The sequence below is a fragment of the Podarcis gaigeae genome, assembly GCF_964106915.1.
Source record: "Podarcis gaigeae genome assembly, chromosome: 6".
NCBI lineage: Eukaryota > Metazoa > Chordata > Lepidosauria > Squamata > Lacertidae > Podarcis > Podarcis gaigeae.
The window spans coordinates 48,615,857-48,643,221 of record NC_139682.1 but is presented as its reverse complement, the minus strand read 5'-3'; the positions used below and the strand labels follow the sequence as shown (position 1 = coordinate 48,643,221).

Genomic DNA, 27,365 nt, shown 5'->3' with positions numbered 1-27,365 from the left:
CTCTTGATATCTGTGTCAAGAAGGAGCAAGTGAAACTCCTGTCCAAACATAGGCAACTGATATCAAAAAAGCACATGATCCAGAGCTACTTCTGAAACAACTATAAGAAAATTTGCCAAGCAATAGATGGTTGTGAGAAGGTGTTTTTGTTGTTGCTTTGTTTGCTCTGCTAATTGCTATGAGTGCAGCTTAACTAGACAGGCAGCTTTTCCAGCAATGCACACAGAGGCTGGTTGAAGTCACCCTAAGTGGTTAAAAATGGGTTTTGTTTGTTGCCAGGGAACTGCGTGAAGGCATTTCACAAAGAGATCTGGGCCACCAGGAAGGGAGCTGAGATCATTCTTTGGTATCACAATACTTCATAGGTTCGGCGTGCAGGCACTCATCGCACAGAAGCACACAGATTTATGGGCATACGTTAATGCTGGAGAAAGAGACATGAAATGAGTTGCATTGCCTCATGATCAATTACTCACTTCCACATCCATGTATGTGCACTTAGACATACACCATTGAGCTCAGCTGAGGACTGTCAGAATCAATAGCAGCCCACAGTCTTCTGCTGCTGTAAGAAGCAGCACCCAATATAACTCCTGGTTCTGCAGAACTATTTACAAGCACAGGAGACCCGTCATGGACTGAATCCAAGACCCTCAGTATGCTTTTAAATTATCCTTTCTTGCAGCAGAGACCCACTACACTCACAGAAACAAAGGTGTGATTTACATTGTACATCAAATGTAAATATCTCATATGTGGTTTGATCATCTGCATTTTAAATATAGTTAAAATATAATATATAATTAATATATAACACTCTCTCTCTCTCTCTCTCTCTCTCTCTCTATATATATATATAGAGAGAGAGAGAGAGAGAGAGAGTGTGTTAATATATAAAATCCACAAATCCCATAGTTAGGGCCTTTCCAGATGATGAGTAGGGGCAACTAGACTGTTATAAGCTAGCAACAGAAACATGTCATGATCTAAACAGCCTGCTCAAAATACCCTTCTTAATCCTCATCTGGATACCAGTCCCAAATGAACCTTGTTGATGCTCACCTCACCATGCTATGAAAGCATGGAAACTCCTCTGCTACTTCTTTGCAGGTGGCACCAGTACCAGCTTCTCATGTCCCCAGCTGAGCACTGGAGAATGCAGCTAGATGTTTCCTGAGACAGATACCTATCCTTTCCTCTTGGGACAAGCCCAAGTGTTCACTGTGGGATGCTACCTCTGAAGGCTACACACCCCATACTGGTCCCTGTCAACTTCATAGGTCAGACAGGAACAGGACAGGCTGACCTGCAGATTTGGAGACAGGGATGAGAAGATACTGAAGCAGTATCTGGTGATCCCACTCCAGATTTGTGAAGGGTTTGCTCCTTAGCCTTTTCTTAAAGATGATCTGCAAGGCAGTGGAGGTTTAGGGTCAGAGCTTTCCTTCTCCTAGATCAGCCTTTCTCAACCTGTGGGTTGAGCTCAGGGATGATGGGAGTTGTAGTACAACAACATCTGGCCAGAGGTCAGGGATGATGGAAGTTGTAGTCCAACAACATCTGGGGACCCACAGGTTGAGAACCGCTGCCCTAGATGAACAACGTTCCAAGGTGGACATGCAAATACAGCTTCCCTGACCATTGGATCCACTATTGGTCTTGTCCACTCCATCTGCTGGAGCCTTTCTTCACATGCAGAGGAAGTCCCTAACTTACCAAGGGTTTGAGACCCATTGGCTACCAACACCTGGCTTAGCTGGCCGGTCGAAGCCATTCCCCAGAGTGTGACTGCTTCTGCGTGTTGACAAGGCTTCAAATCTAAGCGGCTGGGAAGGGAGGGGAAAGTTGTGGGGGGCCCCAGTGGTTGTTGGACTTTGCCAGTGATCATGAAAGATGGGAGCTGTAGTCTAGCAACAAGACTAGGGCCACAGGCTCCCTGTCCTTGAGCTATGGCTTGCTTTTCAGTTCTCAACAAAGAGGCACAGAGCCAGCAGAACTGCTCATACTAATGACTCAGCCTTATTTGATTATGTTTTCTCAAATGTGTCTGTCTTAAAAGTACTGCCAATAGCTGCTGACTGCTGGTGTTATTGAAATCAATAAACTTACCCAGGCTAGTTACTGTGAACTGCTTCTCTTTTTTAAAAATCTATCCACTGTTCTCCTATGCTTGCTAGTGTAAATCAGAGCTCAAATGCTCTCAACTCATAGGATATTAACAAGGACAAGAGTTGTAAATCAGAGAAAAATATGCCTTTATTGCTGAGAAGGGATATTAAAAAGCCATTTGGAATAAAGGCTGGCAGGCATAAATAGAGCAGAGACTGGAGGAAGTTAACTAAACAGGTAGATGGACTTAATAGATAAAGTGGAAGGGAATCAGATAAATGCATTTAACCTGAGTCTCTATGCAAAGGCAAATCTGAAAGAAAGATGTAAGGGACAGATGCAAGAAAGTGTCCTTCAGATGGCTTGGGGGTTAGATAACTCCATACCCTCCAACATTTCTCCTATGAAAATAGGGACGTTCTAAGGAGAAGCAAGATATTCTGGGATCAGATCAGAAACCAGGGTGGCTTCTGTAAATCCTGGACTGTCCCTGGAAAATGGAGACGCTTGGTGGATCTGGAAATTTTGTGATTAATGTAACAATTCTAAGGACACCCCCCCCCATGTGAAATTTGATACCACAGTTAAGCAGCTACTCACTTTCCAGAACTATTGCCTATATTTGTGTGTATGTATCTCTCTCAATGTCCTCACCCTATTGTCTCATTTCTCCTCCATTTTCACTGTTTCTCTTCTTTCTACCTATGCATCCACGTACTCTGCCCTACAAGCAGACACCTCATTTTATTTGTTTGTTTTTCATGACATTATACAGCTCCAACGGTTTCTATATTCCCTCAGAGATGGAGGCTGTGTGCAACCTGATATTTTTTCACACTTCAATGCAAATGTAAGAGTACATAGGCGTTATTTGGGCCTCTTCAGCATGTAAAATAGCTGTTAACCAAAATAACAGCCTACGGTCAAAGAAGAGGAAGCACACAGAGGCAAGCATTGCACAAAGAGTAGTTAAAGCGACATCAAGGAAGAACAAGGGGCAACAAACCATGAGGAAAGAAACTGTGAAGGACCATCTCTAGAGGGGCTCTGGTCCAGACATATGGTGGGGCAGATGGATGAAGAAATGAAGAAGAGTAAAATCAAATACAGCCACTCTCAAAGTCTGATGAAAATTGAAAGAAAGTAGGTGAGGTGGAAGGTTATGAAACCCAGCCTGAACACCTTGACAAATCTGCTCCAAGGACATCAGCTACATAGCCTAAATAGTTGGAGATGGAACAGAAGCACAAACCAGGTGTGACTTTGGTTAAAGATAGTTCTGATGCTTGAATGTAAGAGGAGAGTATTGCTTCTTGTGGGCAAACGGAGCCGCAGCCCGAGTGTTCATATGCCTTGAAATCTCTTGTTGCCGTGAGGGGCAAGACAGCCACAGCTTCTCTCATGCATTACCTCCCTGATCTTGCCCTCCATCCTCTTCCCAACCATACCTGGAGTCTTGCTTGCCACAGCAGGTGTCAGAGGAGGGTTGTTGACAGGACCAAGAAGGTAGAGGGAAGGAGATGTCATGGCTGCCCTGGTCACATCCATGCCATTTTCTGAATCACTCTTAGGATATTTTAACAGATGTGCCTCCCCCCACCCAAGGCATCCTGGGAACTGCATTTCATGATGGGTGATGAGAGGAGACCCCTCACAAAGCTACAATTCCCAGCACACTTAGCAAATTACAGTTCCCAGGGTGCTTTTGGAGGTAAGCTGTGACTGCTAAAGTGGTTAAATACATGGGGTGGATGCGACCTTTGTTTACTGCTTCACTGGGAGACTTATATAAACGTCCTCCAAGTCCCAACCTGGCAACTCTATCACAGGCAGGAAAAGAGCATGAAGGGCTGTGGGCTTCTTTAAAAAGCAGTATTTTCTTCCCTTTTCAGCTGTGACAAAGACTGCAAAGCAGCCCAGCTGGGATTCCTGCCTCATGTTTCTTTCGTCCACAACCTCCCTTCCATCCACCGGCGCTTGCCTCTAGGTCTCCTTCATACCTTTCCGGATGCCACCATCAGCAGTGGAAGAGAAATCTCCAGCACTCAGAAGAAAGCAGGTAGCTGCTTTCTTGTTTTTGTCCCTGGTACTGGAGCGCCTCATGGGCTGGTTCTCCTCGTGAGGCGGCGAAAGAGGCTGCTCCTCGTCTGACAGCACCACGTTGGCATCGCCGTTCTGCTTGGTATCTTGGAAAGGAGAAAGAATAGGCAAAGAGGTAAGTGTTTCGGGGGAGAGGAGACTGGATCTGTACCTGCTTGGCAAAGAAGCAAAAAACACAGAAGGTTCTGGAAAACCTTCTGACAGGCTCAGTGAGAGTTCGCTCCCCACAGTGTGTGAAGCAATGGGCGGGCGGGCCTAGTGGTTAGTGTCAGACTAGGACCTGGGAGACTAGGGTTCAAATCCCCATTCAGCCATAAAGCTGACTGGGTGACCTTGGGCCAGTCATTGCCTCACAACCTATCTCACAGCGTTGCTGTGGGATTTAACTGAGGGAGAACTATGTACACCACCTCAAGCTCCTTGGAGAAAAATATGGGATATAAATGCAATAAATTGGGGCAGGGAGGTTTTTGTCCCTCAGCTCTTCTTTCACCTTGCAAACTGAGGAGTTCTGTAGAGAAAAAAAGAGGCAGTGAATCTGAAGTAAATCTTCACTTTGCTGGAAAATGTTAGGCATATGCTACTGAAAGAGCCAACATAGCATAACCAGCGCATCCATGCTTGCAGCAGGGCTTCTCCTTCCTTTTCTCCCCTGCACTTCTCTCCCAGGTTCCCACAAAATCTGCTCTGGTGCAGATTTGGGGATATGTGCAAGGGGTTGGAGGGGAAGAAGAGAAGCCACAAGTCCCATTACAAAAGCAGGTTTTTGTTGTGCAAGGTGAGACTGCTAGATCAGGCCAGTGGTCCATCTAGTTCTGCATCCTATTCTCACAGTGGCTGACAGGATGCCTCTGAGAAGATGCAAACTGGACATTAGCGCAACAGCAAAGGTCCTTGGAGAAGATGAGGCATACCTGGCAGCTGCACAGTATGGAGGGGAGTGGGGAAGGGTAATGCTCTCTTGATGCTAAAGCAGCAGCCATAGTGTGGAGACTACATGGGCAGCACAGGTTAGACCTACCAAGTTGCAACTCAGTCATGTACTTTAAGTCCCTCAGTGCTGTGCGAGACAAGGCAGTCATTCTTCTCCCGCCATCTCCCTTCAAGTTTATACCATCTGATGGTCTGGCCATGATCCTGGGATGCTTCCAATACAATCTAGGCTCAAATTCTTGTCTTTCAGATTTGGGGGTAGTGGTGGTCTGCATTCAGCTCTTTCGCCATTGCAAAACATACCATACCAAATGCTCCCCAATACTGTTATCAAATACTGTATGCTATAGAAAATGTAATGCATATGGAAGATTTGACTCTATAATGCAATGGCTTCCACTAGCACAATGGGGCATCTTCCCCATCACCCTTCTCTGCCCTCACATGCCCCACATTCCCAATTGGTTTGTGGGTTTAGAACCCCCAGAATAGGGCACAAGGAGAGGAGAGGGCAGATGGTTCCATTAGGCAAATATAAATGCTTGCACTGATGGAGCAATCTGCTGAGTGCTACATTAAACTCCTCCCCATAACTCTGCAGAAAGAGAGAGCGCTTGCAGAAACTGCCTGCCAATATAGCAAATGTTACTGCTATGGCAATGGCTCTATGGTTTCTACAGAAACTGGAGTCTCCTGCAAGCAGCTTACTGTATCAGGTACTTGATAAGCCTCGTATGAGATGCCTCTGGTTACATTCCGTCCCTACAGCCCTGTTCCAGTTCATAGACAGGTGTGCTACTCATTACCTCATACCAATGCCACAGTCTGAAGGAACCAAGTGAGCTGCTCAACCACCATGCTCTGACATTCTTGGATTCCTCAAGAAGGCCAGTTAGTGCCAGTTATGTCATACCTGGTCCAACTTTCTGCCAATAACAGAGCTTGCATATCCGGACAGCTTCCTTCATCTGGGTGGCAAGACTGGCACTTGAGAATGGCCCAATCAGCCTGCCATTGAGCCTCTTTGACAGGCCAGCCTAAAAGCATTATCTGGCCACTAACAAGGTGGGAAATCTTAAGAAGAAAATTGAGAGGCTGGCTTCCTGCTAGCAGTGATGCGGAGGGTGAGCCAAGGACATCCTCCTGAGACCTGTGTCTGAAAGCCCTTTGTTATTACTAAATCTAGAGAGAATCTATTCAAGGCAGATCCTCAGTGGGTGTTAGATGCTCGAGTTCTACTGTTATCAATGCTCTTCTGAGTTCCATTCATGCCTGTGGACATGTGCATGGGCACATGTCCACCTCAGTTTCTTTAGGATTCATTTACTGGAAGGCTCTTGCATGCAAATTCTTGCCTCTGTTGTGGCAAAGGACAATAAAGCTCTCTCTCTCTCTCTCTCTCTCTCTCTCTCTCTCTCTCATATCCCCTTTAAGTGGTGCTGTACACTTAGGATCGTCACAGAGGTCCCAGAGCACTCCCGACTGCTAGACAGGAGCCTGCAAGAGGAATCCCTTAGAGAGCCACAGCCCTGGGCAGCAACTATGCCTCGCTTAACAACAAGTGCCAGCTGCTGAAAGGGGAAAGCACTGCAACAATCAGAAACAAATCACCTGCCTGTCATGTTCACAAGCTTTCCACACGCATGACATATATCAAGGGCTACTTGGCTGACTCTGGGGTGTTGAAGAGCACCCTTTATCAATACTTGTTGCTGCAGAAAAGGTCAAGTGGCATCTTCTTTTGCTTTTACATGGTCAAACTGCACAAACTGCTTAACCTATTTGAATCCCATGGTTCAAAGCAGTCATGGGAAGTACCATGAACAGGGGATTGTTATGCCTCCCACCCCCACCCCCCAGTTTCTCTGTGGAATCTTTCTGCACTATTAACAGCAGCAAATAGCAGCTTCGGGGGACAAATAGCAGCTGGGAGGGGTGATTTTCCACTGGAAAACAGCATAAAGGGAACAGCTTAGCTCTCCCCTCTGCCCCTGCCCCTGCCATCAGGGCATGATCCAGATCAGGGTCCCCACAGGTTCAAAAAGGAGGACACCCTTGGTGTAATGTCCAAAGGAGAAGCTTGCACAACTCCCCTGAGAGAGGCATGCCAATACTGCCCCTTGCAGTGATCCATGTAAGGTACTTTTCCCTTGTGTTTCACACGATACCGAGTGGTTTTGGACACTGAGATATGAGAGTAGTTATGCTGAGGATTCACTCTCTTCAGCAGCTCAGGGATTTCTGTTTGTGATTTGGCACTTGGAAGATTAGCCCTTCTTTGTGTGTCCTCTCCAGTTGAGAATGGGCCTTTTCTGTGGTGGCCCCCTGTTTGTGGAGTGCTCTCCCAAGGGAAGCTCACCTGGCACCTTTGATGTATATCTTCTCTCAGGCCTTCAGCTAATTAAATAATTTATGGCCTTTTAAACTATGGGGGCAGGGTTATTGTTTTTGTATGTTACTATGTTACATATTTTTGGTTTTTTATATTGTAAACCACCCTCTGATCCTTAGATGAAGGGCAGTATAGAAATTTAACCAATTAATAAAATAAATTTATTAAATAAATAGTGCAAGCAGGCCATTGGTGAAAATGTATCATAATGTCTTTGATCATTGATCATAACGCATCTCTGTCCCCCACAGCAAACACTTGCTAATTTCGATGCTACATGGAGCCATTAGATATTAAGAACAAAGTCATTCAGTGAATAAAGCTACTTCTCATTTACATCAAAGTAGAGAATTTGGCTCAAGATCCAGCTGGTACAATGAGACCATGCTGACATGTTGACCAAGTCAGAAGCTTTGGCTAAACATATCCAATTACCCTGATCCATAAACACAAAAGGGAACATTTAATAGAGGGACGTGCTGAGAGAATTGTTCAAAGCCAACCTCTGTTTTAACTATGAATTCAGCATCATGATATGAATGGCCTAATGGAGGAACATACATGATGGAGAATCTACCTGTTTAGTCTCTGCAAGGTGTTTAGCTGCTTCTAATCTCCTACCACCAATTTTTCTCTCTCTGGCTTTAGTTCAGCCCAGGATCTTGCACCTCACCTGATCTTTTTCTCTCCATCACCCCTGCCGTTGCAGCTGCCGGAGGGCTGTTATAACTCTGAATGCTGTTGCGGGGCGAGTTGCCTTCTGACTTGCAGTACGTTGGTGAGTCAAGCGGTGGTGGGCGAGGTATGTGCTTCTTTTTCTTCTTTGGCAGCTTCTGCTTGGCCATCGCCAATGAATAATACATTCCAAAATTGTTGACAATAACTGGGACAGGCATGGCAATGGTAAGCACCCCTGCCAGTGCACATAGAGCCCCCACCAGCATGCCCGACCAGGTTTTGGGGTACATGTCGCCATAGCCCAATGTGGTCATGGTCACCACTGCCCACCAGAATCCAATGGGAATATTCTTAAAGTGGGTGTGCTCACTTCCACTCGGATCAGATGGCTTGGCTCCAATCCTTTCAGCGTAGTAAATCATGGTGGCAAAGATCAAAACCCCCAGAGCCAGGAAGATGATTAGGAGGAGGAACTCATTGGTACTGGCCCGAAGTGTATGGCCCAGTACCCGAAGCCCCACAAAATGGCGTGTCAACTTGAAGATCCGCAGGATCCGAACAAAACGTACTACCCTCAGGAAGCCCAGCACATCCCGTGCAGCTTTGGATGATAGGCCGCTGAGTCCCACCTCCAGATAAAAGGGCAAGATGGCTACAAAGTCTATGATGTTAAGAAGGTTCTTGATGAAGATCAATTTATCTGGGCAGCACACAATGCGCACTAGGAACTCCAGAGTGAACCACAGGACGCAGACTCCCTCAACATAGGTGAGGATGGGTTCCGTCTCCAGCTTTCGCATCACAAAGGTCTCGGTTGTGTTGCCCGTCACCAGTGTTTCAGTCACGTTAACATCTATGATGAAGGCTTCGTGCGTCTCCAGGCAAAAGGTTGTTATGGAGGCCAGAATGAAAAAAAGCGAGGCAAAAGCAATTATCTGCAGGAGGACGAGAAAATAAGCTTAGTGATTAAAATGAACAGGCCATGGGAGAAGAAAAACAATATATGTAGAAAACAACACCTCTCTCTTTCTTCAGTGCACTTATTAATTGCTACAAAGAAGATACAGAATGAAGATGTATGCTTGATTTGAACCTAGGAAGAGGTATACACATGATCAAATGACAAGCTTGGAGTTTTTCTCTACCCACTTGATGTGGCCATGCTCTCTGAGGAGAGGAGGAGTCTTTCTTGAATGGATCCTTTCCTTCATGACTGAATCTTAGTTTTCAGTTCCAGCCACACCCCCAACTCAGTGAGACTGATCAGTCAAAGAAGTTGGAGGGAGGAGACTGTGGAAACAGTGAGTTACCTCAAAATTATGAGCTTGCAGGCAGTCTGTCTCCTTTCTTTTACCTTCAACACTATGCTAACCTTCAAGGAATAATACTAATAAGTATTAGGTGAAGACTGAAAATGCCATACTCAACTTCCTCATTGCTTTATGATGTCCTTTTTCGACCCAATTGTTGAGCAGCATGAAATTTCCATGCCTCTGATGGCAATGAAACTCATCAGCAGTTTTGGTTTCTCCTGTATCCCAAAGGCCAGCTAACAATAAACAGGAAGACCTCAATTACCCAGTTGGGACTACTTGTGTTTGTTTGTGTTCCAACCTCATTCTTGTTCGTTTCCCCCCTGCACATTAGTTTGCCAACCAATGCATGGATTAAAACCCACAAGAACATATGAAGGCTATTTCTGTGCTTTGGTTGATGATGACTTGGAGCAAAGGTCTGGTAGTTTTGATGAAGAAGGAGTAAGTTTGATCGTTCATATGTCATTTTTAATGTGATATTAATTAAAGCACTGGTTTGCAATTAAATAAATGATTCATGCTACCTAGGAGTATAATCCAAAACCCTAAACTGTGAGGCTACATGTACTACAGAATATATACAGTACCTACCATTTAGATACAAGGGGATCTGTTGTGAAACTCACAGATTTTAGTTTGGCTTTTCCTGTCCGCATGAGAGCAGACTAAGCCAGATGATTTGCTTGAAGGCTAAGGCTAGGATCCTGAGTAAAACTAGTTCAGACAGCACAGAGGAGTTTTAAGTTTCTTTTCCCCAAACAACACAACTCTCCCCGTCACTTGGCAAACTGCCTTTGAAACTGATAACTTTCCAGAAGCAAGGGCTGGCGGTTATTGGGCAAATCAGTTTCCCTCCATGGTATAGGAATAAATGCCAGATGAGTTGGCCATCTACTCAGTTGGCTTTAAAAGTGGATTAGACAAATCCATGAAAAGGCTATCAATGGCTATTAGTCATGTTGGCTGAGTACTAGCTCCAGTGTCGAGACAATATACCTCTGAATGCCAGTTGCTGAGAACCCCAAATCAGAAAGTTCTGTTGCACTCCTGTCCTGCTTATTTGACCTTTAATTCAATGTGTTTCACAGAAAATTATCAATTGAATTTTCTGAGATTATTAGTGTAAATATTTAACGTATTTATTTGCATTAAACTCAGATTTCGTTTTAAAGCAGGCTAGTGGTGTGTGTGTGTGTAGCTGGCATTAAGGTTGCAGCCATACGTACCTGAGAGTAATTTCCACTGAAATGGAATAGAGCGGTCCTATGTATATCTGTCCACAAATATTCCTCATCCTCTCAGCTAAGTGTGTATAGAATTACAGAGTTACTTGAGAGGTTTCAGTGGGACTTGCTACTGAATAAACATGCATAAGTTTCTGCTATTCACAAGGTAACGGAAACTTAGAATAAAAATAAAAGCATATTTAAATTCTAAAGCAATTAAAAAATAACAATAGTTCACCCTGCGTTGACACCCTGCCTCCAAAGCTGATGGCCTTTCCATTCTACATACTAATGAAGAATTCATACTCTTGGCTGAAGCTCCATAGTATGCAAGATGTTTCAGAAAATGAATAACTGGAACAAATGTGAAATAAGCACAAGCACACATGTGCACACACAAGTGTACACCATTTCTCTCAGAATAATTTGATGCTTTATTTAACAAATCAGTGCACCTAACAATTTTACCAAGTTGGTGATGAGCCTTGCAGAGCTTTTCATTTTTACTGCTTGGCCTCAGTTAACATCTAGTCATTGCATTGGATCATTGATTTTAGCTCAAGAGGAGACTCATCAGCCCTGTGATATGAAGGCAAATATTGATTTCATAATACTTCATAGGGTTGTGGAACAATTGCCCTAGTCTCTAAACACAACCCTATTAAATTAGCCATCTCCACTTAGATACTTGGGGTAAAGTTGATTCCCATCTGTTCTGAATGGTGGATCAACCACTATCCTAAGTGAACTTTGTGAAGTAAGCCGAATTAATTCTTTGCATTTGTCTTCACTTATAAGGCACATCCCTGTGCCTAACATTCACAGCAAGGGAGTCTGAGAAACTGAGGCAAATAGTCATGTCAAGAGATGACGTTCAATGTCTTTTTGACAAAATAAAAGCTGACAAATCACTGCATCCAGGTAGCCATCACTTGAGAGTTCTTAAAGAACTCAAATGTGAAACTGCTGACTTTATAACAAAACACATAACTTGCTCCTAAAATCAGTCTCCACACCTGCGAACTGGAAAGTGACCAATGTAACATCCATTTTTCATAAGGTATTTAGATTGGTTAGCTCAACATCTGGGGAAACCGGTAGAAAACATTGTTCTACAAAATTACCAACCATACAGAAGAAAGACCTTTCTGAAGCCGAACCAGCATGGCTTCCACAAGAGAAGGTCCTGCCTTAATAACCTATCAGAGTTCTTCAATAATGTCAGCAGGCATAGAGATAGACTCTGAGAAAGGTTTTGACAAAGTACCTCATCTCACCACAGAATCCTGAGCTTAGCAGTCATGGAATAAGAAAGAGGATCAGTAACTGGTTAAGAAACATGAAGCAGAGAGTATGGATAAACAGACCCTTCTCTTAATGGAGGGATGTAGAAAGCAGAGGCTCCCAAGCATCACCATTGGAACCTGTGCTTTTAAACTTGTCCTTAGATGACCTAGAGCAGTGTTTTTCAACCACTGTTCCGCGGCACACTAGTGTGCCGCGAGATGTTGCCTGGTGTGCCGTGGGAAAAATTGAAAAATTCGAAAGATTTAAAAATAAAATATTTTATAATTTTTCATATTTCTGTTTACTTACTATTTCATAATAAAGTAATTATAAAATACTTTCTTTGTGTTTATTTGATTCCTATTCAAGAGAATTACTTTATATATAGCCAATATAGGCACAGAGTTAAATTTTTTAACATTTTCTAATGGTGGTGTGCCTCGTCATTTTTTTCATGAAACAAGTGTGCCTTTGCCCAAAAAGGTTGAAAAACATTGACCTAGAGTTCAGGAGCAGTGAGGAAACCTGCTGACAATACCAAATTCTTTAGGGTGGTTAAAACAAAGCAAACAGAGATTGTGAAGAGCTCCAGTAGGATCTCTCCAAAGTGGGTGAATGAGTAGTAAAATTGGAAATACAATTCAATGTAAGCAAGTGTAAAGTGATGCACATTACAGGAGTGGGGAAACACCTTAATTTCACATATGCAGTGTGCTTGTTCCTGTTTTCTAGATCATGCACTTTCTTGATTACACATTTTTTAAAAAAAAAAAAAATTATTAAGATTTTCAAATTCAAATGCATTAATAATAAACAACATTATTTATATCATAGCATAATTTCATCACTTCTTTGGACTCCCTCACGTCTCCCGCTCTCACTTGCATCGTTAAAAAAGGTTTTTCTAAGCAAATTACCATCTTGTTTACAATCTTATATCCGCTCATTTAAATAGAATCTAGCAGTTCTCCAAAAAATTTATATTTTCCTTAATCTCACTTATCATCAAATTCGAGTCTAATTCAATGGTAGGCAATTATTTGTGATCTAGCATCCTTCTTAACATTCAACCAAATTACAATATTTTTGTAGATAGATCTTAAATTTCTTCCAGTCTTCTTCAACCCTCTCTTCTCCCAGGTCTCGGATTCTGCCAATCATCTCGGCCAGTTCCATATAGTCCATCAGCTGCATCTGCCACTCTTCCAGCGTGGGTAGATCTTGAGTTTTCCAGCTCTTAGCGATGAGTATCCTTGCTGCCGTTGTTGCATACATAAAGAATGTTCGGTCCTTCTTTAACACCTTCTGGCCGACAATGCCCAGAAGGAAGGCCTCTGGTTTCTTAGTAAAGGTATACTTGAATACCTTTTTCAACTCATTATATATCATTTCCCAGAAGGCCTTCACTTTAGGGCAAGTCCACCAGAGGTGAAAGAATGTTCCTTCATTTTCTTTACATTTCCAACACTTATTATCAGACAAATGGTATATTTTGGCTTTCTTGATTACACATAGAGTCATTGAAGCCTCTTCCTGTGGCTTGTATATGCATTGCTGGCATGCTCGTTTCCTCTTTTGGTGGTTTTATGCACTCAGGTAGAATCTACACACATATAAAAAAATGCTGTGAAAGTGCTTTTTAAAAAAAATAAAATATGAAAAATATACTGAATTTGCCATAGCTCACCATCGCAATCTAGTGTCACATTTGTATATTGCACTTTACAAAGCACTTAAAACATTTTATTTACCGCTGTATAGCTGAGTCCTCAGTGTAGTTTCTAGGGCTGCCCCCATCTACTTGAACAGCAACAGTAGCTAACATGATTGCCACTCTTACTAAGCATGTTGTTACCTTTTCTGTTACATTTCTGTGTGCAGAGAAAAGAAGAAGAGGAAGAGGAAGAGGAAGAAAAACCCCACCACCACATTGTTGCAATTGTCTCCCTTTGGCCTGGGGTATATTCCAGGTGTGGAAAAGTGTCATTTTGGTGGAGGCAGGCCTTTTCGGGTATTGTTCCTCCTCCTCCTGTTTCTATGCAATATGCAATGCAACAAAAGCAGTCTAGCAGCTTAATTTATTATCTCATTCCCACCCTTCTGTTACTCCAAGGAACCTAAGGGACATACACCCACACACCCCAATGTTTCTCCTCACAACAAGTCTGCAATACAGTTTAGGCTGACAGAGCATGACTAGATCGAGACCACCTAGTGAACTTCATGGCTGAGCGGGGAACTGACCCTAGATCTCCCTTTGTCTGTGCCTAGCCTGACACGATTACCACAATATCACACTGGCCAACACTGTCAGATCCTAGTATCTCTGCTACTGCTGAAACATTTGCCTTCTAGTGGCAGGTAAAGTGTGAGCAAAGAACCTCTGCATGAATTCCTGGTGAGCTATGCCCACTACACAGCTCTGCCTTTACTGTTCTTCACAGTCCGCAAGTGAGTCAGGATGCAAAATTATGTCTGGCTGTGAGCAGCAGAAATTAAGGTGGGAGATCTGCTTTCATTTGGGGCTTTTAAACTCTGCTCTCTCCTGCTGAGCAGACTGCTGCAATGTTTCATGTCCATGATTACATCTGTTTGTGTGAGTCTCTAGCATGCCATGCCTTTGTTCATCGCGGCAGGGGGACAGGGCTCCTTCCCAGCACAAAGCGCCAATTCCTACTGTTACTCCAAAGTCAGCTGCTTCCTGCAGCCAAAGCCGCTTTCTCTGCATTTTGTATGGAGGAATCAATTTCTGTTGTGCTGAGGGACTTCCTAACTAGAGTTAGTGTAATTCCAGAAGAAGTATGAACTCTGTCGTTGCCCTGTGCCTGATTGCCCATTTTGTGTTCTGATAAATATCTTCCATAGGTGTGTGGGGGAAAAAAACAGCTCTCAAAACCCAACCTTCAGAAGTCAGTGCCACAGCAGGGACTCTTAGCTCCAGCCAAAGCACCAATAAAACTGTCACTTTTGATAATGATGCCACAGGCTCCTCCCCTTCACAGCACAACCTTATAGACCAAGATGTCTTATGATGTTGGTTTGTGGCAGGAGGGAGAGATTGGGGCAGGCTAAGAGTAATGGGGTCCAGCCAGAAATGGGGCCTGTCTGGGCTGATCCCAATGCCATCTGCTTGAAAAACCCAGACATTCTTGTTTGCCAGGGAAGCATGAATAATATTGATTACAATGAACATCTTGGCCACAAAGGCTCCCCACGTTTTCATACAATTACATGCAAAGGGCAACATCTTTTGAGCAGGAACATTGAAGGAGTGAGACTGAGTAACATCACTTTTGTACCTTTCCCCCTATGTTGTCTTAGTCAAGAAAAATACAAAATTGTTATTATTAGAAACATTTTCTGGCCTGAGAAAGCAAATCAAAATGTCATGTACCCAATGAAGAACAAGGGTTAATAAGGCCAGTTAAGGCCAGCTAGAATTTATTCCAGTGATGAAAAAGATGGAATCTATGGCAGTCTTTGGAAAGTCAAGCCTTAGTGGACAACAAAGATCAGAGATCTTGTTTCTGTGACAAATAATGCATCAACACTTGTTTCTTTCAGAGCAGGATTCCATTAAGGGGAGGGGGGTTATTTCTACACCACCTAAATGAAGTGCAAGGGCACTTTCTAAGACAAACCATTCATATTTCATGAACCATTTAAAACACCTTTCTCAACACTAGTATGTAACATTAGCAGTACTGGATACTTAGCTGGTACAAATTGAGATAATCTTGCTGGAAGTATCGAGAGCTTGAAATGAGTTGAACAGCACCTGTTTATACCATATGAGGATCCTTATCACAGTTGTAAGGAAGTTTGGAGATGGAGGTAAATGAAGTTTCCTGGGTCAACTGCTCTCAGCTTCCCCAGAGTACAGCAGAGTCAGCCAGGTCATGCCATCTAGCTAATGCCCGCCAAATCTTAATACATATCCTCTCCCTTTTAATTTAGATGCTTTTCAAAGCCATTCTTCTATGGCCCTGTGCCTTGGTCCCTGGGAGAGGACAGTTCTCCATCTGCCATTGACAGTGAGAGCCCCTTAAGCTTTGCTTTCTCCAAGAAACTGAAACCTTCGAAAAGCAAAAACAAAACAGGTACTGAGATTTTTTCGTGCAATGACTTGGGCTGATCATATTCTTAAATAGTTGCAGGGAGAAGGTAGGGACAGATGTACTTATCACTACATTGGGGCAGGTTTTTTTCATTTCTAGCTCTGATAATCATATCATCAGGCATCACCGAGGTCAACGGCTGGGGAAAGCATTTTCCAGGAGAAGACGAGAGACAGGCGAAGGCAGTGTGGGAAAATCCCTGGAGGCTGTTTTCAGCAAGTCTATTTTGGACCCTCTCATAAATTGAGAGCAGCTTTGGAAATCTAAGACCTTTGAGACTACAGAAGGGACCGGTAATGCCATCTTTGGAATGTCTGGTTTCGGGATTTGGCTGTTTGGCTGGAAGAAAACATGTTGGATGTACGGTATGTGCATACACCTATACCATACCTGCAATGAAGGATAATGTTTCATGCAGCTGATGAAGTGGACCCCAGTCCATGAATGTTTATGCCCACCAAAACCTGTTAGTCTTTAAGGTGCCAAAAGAGTATTTGCTGCTTATGGTGGTTATAGAGAGTCCAACCCCCCACCAACGCACACATTTTAATGTGAACTCTGCCAGGATCTAGGCTGAGCTCAGAGTGTTCCCTTGCATTTTTTACACCTCTAAATGCCAGCAATGCTTCTGCATGTGAGACAGAGAAAGCTAAGAGTATATGTGCCAGCATTTACGTGATAGGTGTGACTAAGGAACCAGAGATATGAACCACTACTTCTTGAGTATAAAAGCAAGAGCGTATGGCTGGATGTGAATAATGCATTTGATTTATGCGCACATTAAAAAGCAAAAGCATGTGGAGATTGCCTCTATTAATTTGTGTGGGTTTGAATGGGAATGAAGTGGGTGTGTCTCCATCAGTAGGCATGAAAAAGTATCTCTCAAAGCGAAAAAGCAGGCAAGTAGCAGATGGCTTCCCGTCAGCCTGCATTTCTTGTTCCGGAACTTGCAAACAGGTAGGAATGGCAGGTATCACTAATCTGCTTGCAAGTTAGAATTCTAAAAGATGAAAATTAAATTTACTGCTATCATGGGTGAAACCAGGGGGTTGCATCACAGCTTCCTTAAACAAAAGGAAGGCTTGTTTTTGAATAGTGGATCAAAGAGGACAATAAATAGAAAGAAAAGTTGGGGGCAATGTACCCTCCTTGGGTCGTCAAGGGCAAACTCCCACCCACAGCCTCTTCTTTCTTTGGCTGTTTAAGACATGAATTTCTGTGCACACGCATGTAAGCATAGACACAAGACAGAGGTGTGAAAGGACACATGTAAGCCAGTGGTGAACCTGGAAGAAGCATAGGAGGGAAATATGTAGGTCAGTGGTTCCTAATCAGCTAAGTACTACAGACCCCTGATTTTCAAAGGTCATGGACCCACAACTTATGAAAATTTTGATCTCTCTATGGTAGTTTTTGTTATGTGATCCCCAGTGATAGAGGTAATTATTACTGGGCTTTCCTAAAAATATTTTAGATCTTGAATTCCATGAGTGGAAGAGGGGACAGCATGCGTAATGCTGGGGCAGGCTGCTCCAAGGCTGCCTTGGGAATCTGAAGGCCTTGTGTTTGCCTACTGAGAGTTGTTTTGGGGTGATCATTGTCTGGGGTGGGGGCAAGCCACGTCCATACAAATTCAGGGGTGCTGTTTTACTCCTCTATGTGTGTGCATAAAAAGAAAAGAAACTCTCACAGAGAGAGAGAAAATAAGAACCGAGAGCTTCCCTCTCACGTTTGTGCCAGCAAGGGAGAGCAAGGAGAGAAGGTCACATGAAGGGAAAGAGGAAGAGAAAATAGCAGCGAATGAACAGAAGGGTCATCACAAAGAAAAGAAAGAAACTCGACTCAAAAGCCTTCAAGAGTGGATGAAATCCCATACTGCCCATAACAAAAATGTCTCAAACTGAATGTAACTCATGGAAATAATTTAGTAACAACATTTTGAAACAAATTTTAAAAATGAAATGTGAAGCAACTGTTGTCTCTGGAGAGAAACAGAAGACGTAACAATGGGGTGGAGCAGGAAGGGTAACTGAGTGATTGGGGGCCCATGAGGATCTGGCCAGTGTGTGGGGAGTCCCCCCCGCTCCCATAGGTGCCCCCACCAATTGCCCATCAACTCACCCTGGCTGCCCGGGATGAATAGGGATCCTCAAAGAGTGCCCACATCCGGGGCTGCCAGCTGCGGCAACAGCCTCCGGCTCCCGTGGCCCCCGGTGGCCTGTCGTCCATGCCCAGGCGCTGCAGAGACATTTCGGGGGCTCCTTCCTCCTCGTTCTCCTCGCCAGCCCCGCCAGCCCCGGGCTCCGGGCTCTCGAAGATATCCAAGGCTTCCTCGGCATCGCGGTGCTGCCGGTAAGTCATCCAGCAGCAGGGCTCCACGTCGGTCTCGTCGATGCCCCAGTAGGTGAGCTCCTCTTCGAAGAGGGGGCCGCAGATGTCGGCGGGGCAGTGCAGCTTGCCCGTCCGGTAGTAGTTCAGCACGTAGGAGAAGATGCCTGGGTGGCGGTCGAAGAAGAACTCCTTGCTCTGCCCGTCGAAGTCGAAGTTGCTCTGGGCGTCCGGGTCGGCCAGCCAGGCCAGGCGGGTGCCCGGCAGGGTGCGCAGGGTGCTCTTGTACGTCTCATGCCGGGTGCCCCCCACGTTGATCGTGATCTTGTCCGACTCTTCGCCTTTGGCCATCTCTTCCTTCAGGCATGTTTTGGACGGTGGCTTGTTCCCGGATTTGCGCCCGCGGTAAGAGGAGACACACACCGAGCTGATCATAGATCAGGTTAGGTGGCCCGCAGGTGCCCTCGGATGACCCTTCCCGTCCGGCAAGGAGCTGCGCTGGGCGGCTGGGCGAGGGCGCGCGCTCTCGCTCTCTCCCAGGCAGGAGCGGTGGGTCTCAGAGGTGGGCCGGGACTGGCATTCAGCTCGGAGCAGGCAGTCCTTCTCGAGAGGGAGAGCGTCTTTGTGTGCGCGCGTGTCTCTCTGTGTGTGCGTGCGTGGCCGTGGAGGAGGCCAGCGGGAAGTGTTCTGCTGCTCAGCCACCGAGCAGCAACAAGTGCCTCGACGGAGGGGGAGCCGAAGACCAGACACGGAAGGAAAGGGGCCTGACTGGCGAGCCGGAGAGCTACAGGATTCGGCCCCCCCTGCCTTGAGGCAGAACTGGAAGCAGATGGCAACGGAACTGGTGCGCGCGTGTTTATCGAGGGCACAGGAGTCTGGTAAAGAAAAACACCGTGTTAGGAACAAATCAGACGGATATTGCAGCAGCAGGAACAGGAGGAGGAGGAAATCATCTCCTCTCCTCTTTTCTCTCTTCTGGTCCTCAGCAGGTTGCTGAGTCTTCCCTAAGTGGAGAGGAGAGAGGGCTTGACTTGACTTTAAACTTTGAAAGAGCTCCAGTGTTGGATTCCCACGCTGGTTCTCTCTCTCTGACACAGATCTGCAAACAATTCACTCCCGGGGTCTCGCCGTTCCTGCCGTCTTGGATTGCCGAGCTTCGCCTTGGCTCCCAGCCAGGTCAGACGCGCGATCAAGAAACAAACAAGCAAACCATGGACGTCTCCCGCGCTCGAGGAAGGAGCCGCTGCCGCCGCTTATTTCCTAGACGTGAGCCTCCGGGCGAGGAAAGCCGAGCGAACCAGGCGCACCATCCGCCGCTGCTTCTGCTTGGCTGAGCTGGTTCCCCTCCAGCAACCCCCAGGGAAGGAGCGAGGGGGGCGCGGCGTCGGCGAGGTCCAAGCAAGGCGGATGAGGAGAAGCCGCTTCAAGCTCCCGGCAAGACGCGCTTTCCGTCGGAGGTGGCCGTCGTCGGGTCCAGGTGGGACTGCGCTTTCCTCACAGCTCCTGCCGGGAGAGACGGCGAAGGGTCTTGCCGGCCTTCAGGTGCGCCTGCGAAAGAACTGGAGGAAGCCGAGCCCGCTCCGAGCTGCCTCATGGTCGGATGGTGGGAGGGCGAGAGGGAGGGAGGAAGGGAGGGAGGAAGCACCGCGCAGCGCCTGGGTGCTTTCTTGCCACCCCTCCCCTCCGCCAGGGCTGGGAGGGGCAGCCTGCAGGGAGAGGGGGGGCTGGTCACCAGGGGCAACTGGGGGGCCGCCCAGAAGTTGGGGGCGGGCGGAGAGGGGCCATGGACAGCTGCCGCCCGAGTTGCGCTCCCCGCGCCAGGCGCTCTGTTGCGCGATGCCCCGCGGCGTCGAGGCTCCACGGAAGAGCCGGAGCGCGCAGCCTCCTCCTGGCCTTGGGCTCGAGGCAGCCGACGGAGGCGGGAGCATTTCGCCCCTTTGTCCAGAGGGGGCGCTCTGCGGAGGGCAGCGCCAGCAGGACGGCTCCGGCGGCTCCGCAGCCAGTAGCTTCCCGCCGCCTGTTGCCCGGATACTGGGCGCTTGAATTCCCAGCCCGGCTCGGCTGGGCTCGTCTCCCTCGCCTCCCAGGAGCTGCGCGGGGAGAGATTAACCCCGTCGGTGCCGGCGCGCTTTGGCAGCTCCGGCGCCGGAGGGGGTGTGGACGGGGCGGGGCTGCCTGAGCTCTTCGGCGCGGCTTCCTCCTCCTCCGGAGGGGGGCAACTCGAGACGAGGAACAAGCTGCCCTCCGAAGGGAGGGGCGAGCTGATACGGAGAGTCCTCTTTGGGGTCCGAGTGTAAAGGAGCTGGCATGAGAGAGGGGGCGAGCGAGGCCATCCCAAAAACCCCACCAGTGTAAATGTTCCGGCTTTCAGATTCAGAGGAGGAAGTTGCGGTCGTGAGAAAGAGGGGAAAGGAGGGTCGTCCTCCCCCCCCAAAAAAAATAATAATCACCCACAGCTTGTGGGTCACACAACGGCACCTTTCGGCGTCTCAGAGGAAGCACCTTCAACGTGGCGAACATCCTGCTTTGCCGCCCCCCAACTGGAGGTTCTGAGAATGGGGCGTCCCAGCTTTCCACCCGCAGCTCCCAGGATGGCACGTGAAAGCAAAGTCTAAGTGCCTAGAGGTCCCAGTTTCAATCCCTGGTCCATCTGGGTGGGGAGCTGGGAAAGTCTTCAGTCCGAAATCCTAGAGCTCCGTTAACCAAGCCGTGTAGACAAGGCTGTACTAGATGGATCAATAGTCTGACTCGGTTATAAGGCTGCTTTCCTCTGTATCTGTGATACGGGGTCCCTCTGGATAAGCTGTTTATTGAACAGTCAGTCATTTGCTTGTACAAAAATCATGGGGACGTTCGATTCTTTCTGTCTTTCTTGCGAGTTTGTTCTGATTTGCTTGTGGGGCAGTTATAGGACAATGAGCATCCACCCTGATTTGCTTGCAGGGTGTTCCCACGTCTTCCTGTTAGTTAGTCATTCATTCATCCCATGCTTTTCAATGCATTTCCCAAACGGCAAAATAATAGTAATAACCGATTCGTTTTTAAAGATTTGTTGCACTATGAAACCCCTTTAATGCACTTCAGCTGTGCAAACTTAAAGTAGCAATGTGCACTTGAATCCCTCCCCCACAATAATGACAGTTTGGAGGCAGTATCAATCTTGTATGCCGAGCGCCCTTGGCCAATTCACCAGTCTCTGTTGTTTTCAAACCTGGGAGTTGGATATAGGGAAAGGGTGGGCAGATTTCAGGCTTGTGAGATCTACTTTGTTCTTCCAATAGAACCCCAAGATCTGACATCTAGAGTCAGGTGCAAAAGACAGACAGTTAGCATTAAAAGAATAGGGTGCCTCTGAGCACATTCTGAACCTAGGGATTCATTTACAGAACCAGAAAAGAACTGAGCTCTTTGGCTTTCACACAACCCCACTCCACACCCCACCTGATTCAGCAGCTAAAATTAGGTGGAATGAATAGTTTTGTTCTGGCTGTAGTTAAACACTTGAAAGTCAGAACCTCTTGCCAATCTACTGCAAACCACCCAGAAATCTATCAGTAGATCCTGATCTGCTCACCCACGATATAGTCTTTAAGTGGGCATGCATTATGTACATAGCAAAGCAAAACTTTGATGCTGAAAAGGTCTTGTGCAGCATAACCCTATTATGCAAAATTACTCAGGGAAGCCCCATTGGACTCAGCAAAATTTGTCTCTAAGGTGACATGTTTGTTGAGCATTCATTCTGATTTGTTTACAGGAAGGTTAGACAGTGGCTGGCTATCTAACGAGCATTTGTTCTGATTTGTTTTCAGGGAGGTTAAATACACTTTCCAGTATATTTCCCTGTCACTTCATTATTTGCATGTAGTCCAATCTTTGGGGAAGAGAAGTGGGTTTGTTGTGCAAACCAACCCCCAGTTAGCTGTGATCATGCAACCTGAGTTTGCCCGTACGTGTTTGAATCCCACTCAAAAATAACAATAATCTGGAAGCTCCCTAGGCCAATGTGCCTAGACTCTGATCCAACTGTAGCTGTTATTACCATTGACTGTTCGCCTGCTGGCAAGATTAAGAGTGTGTCTTCTCTTATATTATTTGTGTACCACTGTGTGTGTTGTTAATGTGGACTAGAAAAGCGTTTCCTCTATTTAAATCTAATGGGCACTTGAGTTGATGTAAGATTTATAATTATGTGCAAGCTGCAGACATAGAGAAAAGAAAAATCACTTAAACAGAAAAATTCTATGCACCAATTATGCTGGGTGGGGAGAGACGCACTGCTGCTACATTGGCAGAACAGCTGCTGGGCTCAGCTGGAGAAAACATGCAAAACACACACACACCATCCAAAAATGGTGTGAAAACAACAGGTGCCCCCATCCCTGCAAATACTGCCAAAACCCACCAATTAGGAACTTTGCTAGTGATGATGCCTGCATACAACCCACACAAAGAGAGGACCAATAAACTCACAATGATGGGGTACATCACAACATCCACAATGATGCCAGAGCATCCCCAATTCACCAGTCCCAGCAGCTCAGGCAACCAGAGGCAGAGCAAGGCAGGTGTGGCCTGTCCCAGGGGCCATCCCTGAGGGGGGGGGGTGACATAGCTGTGCTCATGGTGGGCGGTGCACCTCCTGGGAGGCTCACGGTGGGCAGGCGCACCCCCCCCCCAGGATGCTCGCTCCGCCCCCTGTGACATTTGCCCCACCCCTGAGAGCAGCTAGCCCTGCCCCCCGGGTGCACGTCGCTCCTGGTGCCAGAGTACCTAGCACCGCCTCTGCAGGCAGCAATGACCCTCAACTGCCAGTCTCCAGGCAGGGATACAGGAATGGGTTCAAATCCCCTTATTCTCCTCCCCAGCATAGGTTTGGAGGGCAGCACACAAAAAGGGAAGGAAGGAGAGACCATATGGCACAGTATCCACCCAGCTGCCTGGGCAGGATGCTGAGCACACACAGCCTTCATAAGAACCTCAGTTCTGCTGGGTCAGGCCAGAGTCCCATCTATTCTAGCATTCTGTTGTTCCAGTGACCAACCAGATGCCTTTAGGAAACCTGCAAGCAGGGCACAAATGGAACAGCACTCTCCCTACTTACCATCCCCTGCCATTGGTATTCTGATGCATACTGCATCTGACAGTGGAGGCAGAACATTACCATCATGGCTAGTAGCCACTGCTAGTCTTATCCTCCATTAATTTCTCAGATTCTGTGTTAAAGACATCTACACTCCTTGTGGGAGCAAATGCCATTGTTTAACTGTGCGCTGCATGAGTAAGTACTTTCTTTTCTCTATCCTGAATCTTTTCAACGTTCATCTTCAATAGTATTATGAGAGAGGTAGAAAAACTTCTCTCTGCCTACTTGCTCCTTATGGTGCATAGTGGAAATTCTGCTTCATGTATAAAACTGAGCCTTTCTTCCAGGTAAATATCCCTCCCACTCAGCTCAGACGTCTCTAAGAAGCCTTGCTGGAAATTTAAAGTTTCATCTTTTAGAGATGATGAGTTTCAGAGATGGGGTAAATTATCTAGAGTAAAACACAAGGACATAAGAGGAGTCTGCTGGAGCAGGCCAATGGCTCATCCAGTCATCATGTTCTCACAATGGCCAACCAGATGCCTGGGTGAAACCCACAAGCAGGATCTGAGCATAAGAGTCCTCTCCTCTCTTGCAGTTTTCAGCAACTGGTATTCAGAAGTAGACTTCCTCCAGTTGTGGAAGCAGAGCAGAGCAATTGTGGCTAGTAGCTTGCTGTTGGATGTATTCAACATTACATTGCACCCCAAAAACTGTATATTTTGAGAGTATATTTTGTGTGTGTTTCTGAAAATTGTAGTAACTCTAGCAGTGTTATCAACTGAGGTCTATCACCTTGTTGTTTTAAAGCAAATGGGCTTATTTCTGTGACATCTATGCATTAATTAATGCTCAGTCAGGTATAAAGTTGACCGGGGGTAGAGGACCTGTGGGACTCCAGCTCCCATCAGCCCCAGCAAGCATGGCCAATGGTCAAAGATGATGGGAGGTGGGGTTTATCATCTGTAAGATTATATTTGGATTTCCCAGAGAGCCCTTTTTGCTTCTCCCCGGTGAGTACCTCCCTACCTAAGTGCAATTCCCTAGCCCAGATTGCCTCATACTTTGGGCTTATTTCCATCACCAAAAGAAAGTAGGGGTTTTTTTTTCTTTTTAAAAAGATTGTAATTAAGTCATAAAGAGCAGCTCAGAACTGTATTATGGGGAAAAGGTTCCACTTAGTTCTGCCTGAGCCAAAGGAGCCTGGTAAATGGAAGGAATTAAATTAGCAGAGCAAGGACTAGCAATCCAGCCAGGCACAGTCTCTGCATTTAGAACTGCAGTTATGCTCACTGTTTGCACATTTGGAATGATGCTCCATCAGCCATTGCTGTCTGCTGTTAAGGGTGCAGAGCTCAGCCCCAAAACTAAAGTGCCAGCCTGTAACACTGTTATAATTAAGGCAGAAATCTTTGGTATGATGAAAGGATTAGGCATAGATTTTCTACCCCAAATACCATGGTTAACTAATTGGCTAATCTCTAGAAGCAGCAACAAAAGCATGAAACATTAAAAGGGAGCCGGTGTAATTGGGAAGATTCCAAAGTAAGTCTTTATCAAATTATCTCTCATTTCTGACTAATTATTAGTGGTGTTGCTCTGCTTTTTTTGGGCTGCCAAGGCATTGTACTCCGCTATCAACATAAAGCAAGGATAATGCCTTGATAATTACCCTGTACCAAGGCAGCAGAGATTATGGACAGTCAGGGAAGTGGAGGGTGGGATGAGGGATCCACCCCAATGTCAGGGCGATAGCAAGAACCAATACAGGTCCAGAGTAGGATTGGTTTTGCATGTATATGTGTGGGGTGAGGTTGAGGGGTTCATCCAAATTTGGGGTGTCATTGTGACCAAAACTCTTAAGCTAGACTAAAACGGAGGGAGTTAATGATTATGGGGAGGAGCTTACAATTGTAGTGGGATGTTCCTCCTGCCTCTTTTGAACTGTTTTCTTCTTTTCTGTAAGATTTCAATAGCTTTGATAGTGTAGCTTCAATGTTCTGACAACCACCCATGTGCTGTGGCAGCAGCCAACACGGAGGCAATTTTAGACAAAGTTAAAGAAAAGCAGGAAGGAACTGGAAAGAAAAGAGCAGGAAGGATAAGAACTGCCCCCACTAAAATTTCAAGCCCCCCCCCCCCAAGAAAACTATTTGGGAGGTATTTTAGGACCCAAATTGCAACCCCCTTAAAATAAAAAAAAGGCCAACCCTCCCCCCTCCCAATTCATCACCTGCAGATGGAGTGATGAATTGAGAGAGCAATGGTTTAGGGCAGGCAAAGGCAAACTCCGGTCCTCCAGATGTTTGGGACTACAATTCCCATCATCCCTGACCACTGGTCCTGTTAGCTAGGGATGATGGGAATTGTAGTTCCAAACATCTGGAGGGCCAGAGTTTGCCTATGCCTGGTTTAGGGCTCACCTTTTGCCCAGGAATAGAAGCACAAAGCTTTGCAGGACCATGGACAGATCACTGTGCATGATGGAGTCCTAGGTCTGATTTATGCCTTCTATATCCTTTTAGGTCCACTTCCATACCCACTCTGCTAGCTGAGAAGTGAAGTCCTTAAAGAGACAGCCTTGGGCCTGGAAGCAAGCACCTTCCCTTTCCCCACTTGGCATGTTCTGTTTGTCAGTAAGGAGACAGTGAATAGTAGTAAACCGTTCTCACCATGACCCACCCTCAAAGATGCTGAATTTTGGAATTGTGAAAGTCAACCGAGCTATGCTGGTTAACAGCTGTTAAGGCAAAGGTTATCTGTTCCTAAAGTAATGGGGTAATATTATCCTGAAATCCTTCAGAATCCACATCAGATTGTCACAGTAAAATACATTTGGCTCTCTTCTGGTACACAATGTAGGGAGTCGATGCTTTTTGTGCCAAAGTAACAAAAATGCCAACGTATTGGAAAGGGAGGAAATCAACAAGATTAGAGGAGCTTTGGCCAGTTCCCATGGAGCAGGGAGACATCTTGTGCTTATACCAACACCACAGTGGCATCATTTCTTTCACCAATCCCAGGGACGAGGCTGCTGTTAGTGCAGAACTCTTCCGACAATTTCTGTAGAATCAATCAGAAATTAAATAAATCCCTGTTCTCGGCATTTTAAACCTAATAACATGACCACAATATGTTCCACATTAGAAACAACTTGGCAGGAAAATATTTTCTTGTGGCTTTACACTGTAAGTGATGGACGTGTATGCAGAAATCAGTCTGTGCACCTGGAGCCTAGGCATGTTTCCCTGGAGCAGTGGGGCAGTTAGGAAATTTTACATTCTGGAATCAGTGGCAACCCTACTTCCCAACACTGGGTATTGAACAGTGGCTTTTTATCAATTAGCATTTGACACCACTGTTGTCTTTGCCAGAACAAGAGGATGCCCTTTACCTGTAGGAACATCTGGGATAGGCAGAAATGGGCTCTTACCTGGATTTGCTGCTGGGTCAGAAGAACTGTCAGCGCTATGCTGCTGTGTGTTGCAATGTAGGCTGTGTGCTGGGCACATGCCCCCATTGGCATGAGTTCACTGGCTCCCTCTAAGTTTGGGCAGCATGTGAGTCCAGCGGCTCTTTCCAGTTGGTGTGTACAGGTCCTTCTTGTTGGTGGTGACCCATTTGTGGAACGCCCACCCTGGATAGGTCTTCCTGTCTCCCTCATTATTGACTTGCAGGAGAAATCTAAAAGCATACCTGTTTACCGAGGATGGGTAATAGATACTGGCCATGGCAACTAAAACATTAATAACCAAGTGTATTGGTTTTAAATGTTTTTAGAAGTTCTAAATG

General features: G+C 46.0%; 2 protein-coding genes and 2 long non-coding RNA genes across 12 annotated transcripts in view; 2 read left to right on the top strand and 2 right to left on the bottom strand.

The window, feature by feature from the left end:
* KCNC4 (potassium voltage-gated channel subfamily C member 4) overlaps positions 1-20,504 on the bottom strand; it is a 60,411-nt gene extending 39,907 nt beyond the window's left edge. For 3 of the 9 annotated variants that reach the window (XM_083745198.1, XM_083745203.1, XM_083745201.1), the window contains exons 1-3: positions 18,281-19,822; positions 8,208-9,147; positions 4,110-4,295 (exon numbers count right to left, since the gene is read on the bottom strand). In XM_083745198.1, coding sequence (XP_083601324.1) covers positions 4,110-4,295; positions 8,208-9,147; positions 18,281-18,922 — 1,768 coding nt within the window. In that variant the 5' untranslated portion in view covers positions 18,923-19,822. Of the gene's footprint in view, positions 1-4,109; positions 4,296-8,207; positions 9,148-18,280 lie in introns of all 9 variants that reach the window. The other 6 variants (XM_083745202.1, XM_083745196.1, XM_083745197.1 and 3 more) reach the window with 6 other exon arrangements.
* SLC6A17 (solute carrier family 6 member 17) overlaps positions 1-27,365 on the bottom strand; it is a 151,837-nt gene that overhangs the window by 86,988 nt on the left and 37,484 nt on the right. The gene's annotated exons all lie outside the window — the stretch shown is intronic.
* On the top strand, positions 9,156-16,901 carry LOC310847443. Its single transcript, XR_014565807.1, has 3 exons — positions 9,156-9,513; positions 13,923-14,052; positions 15,999-16,901. It is a non-coding gene; the product is annotated as an uncharacterized lncRNA (long non-coding RNA).
* Positions 23,201-26,262, top strand: LOC310847442. The gene is made up of 2 exons (XR_014565806.1): positions 23,201-23,768; positions 25,059-26,262. It is a non-coding gene; the product is annotated as an uncharacterized lncRNA (long non-coding RNA).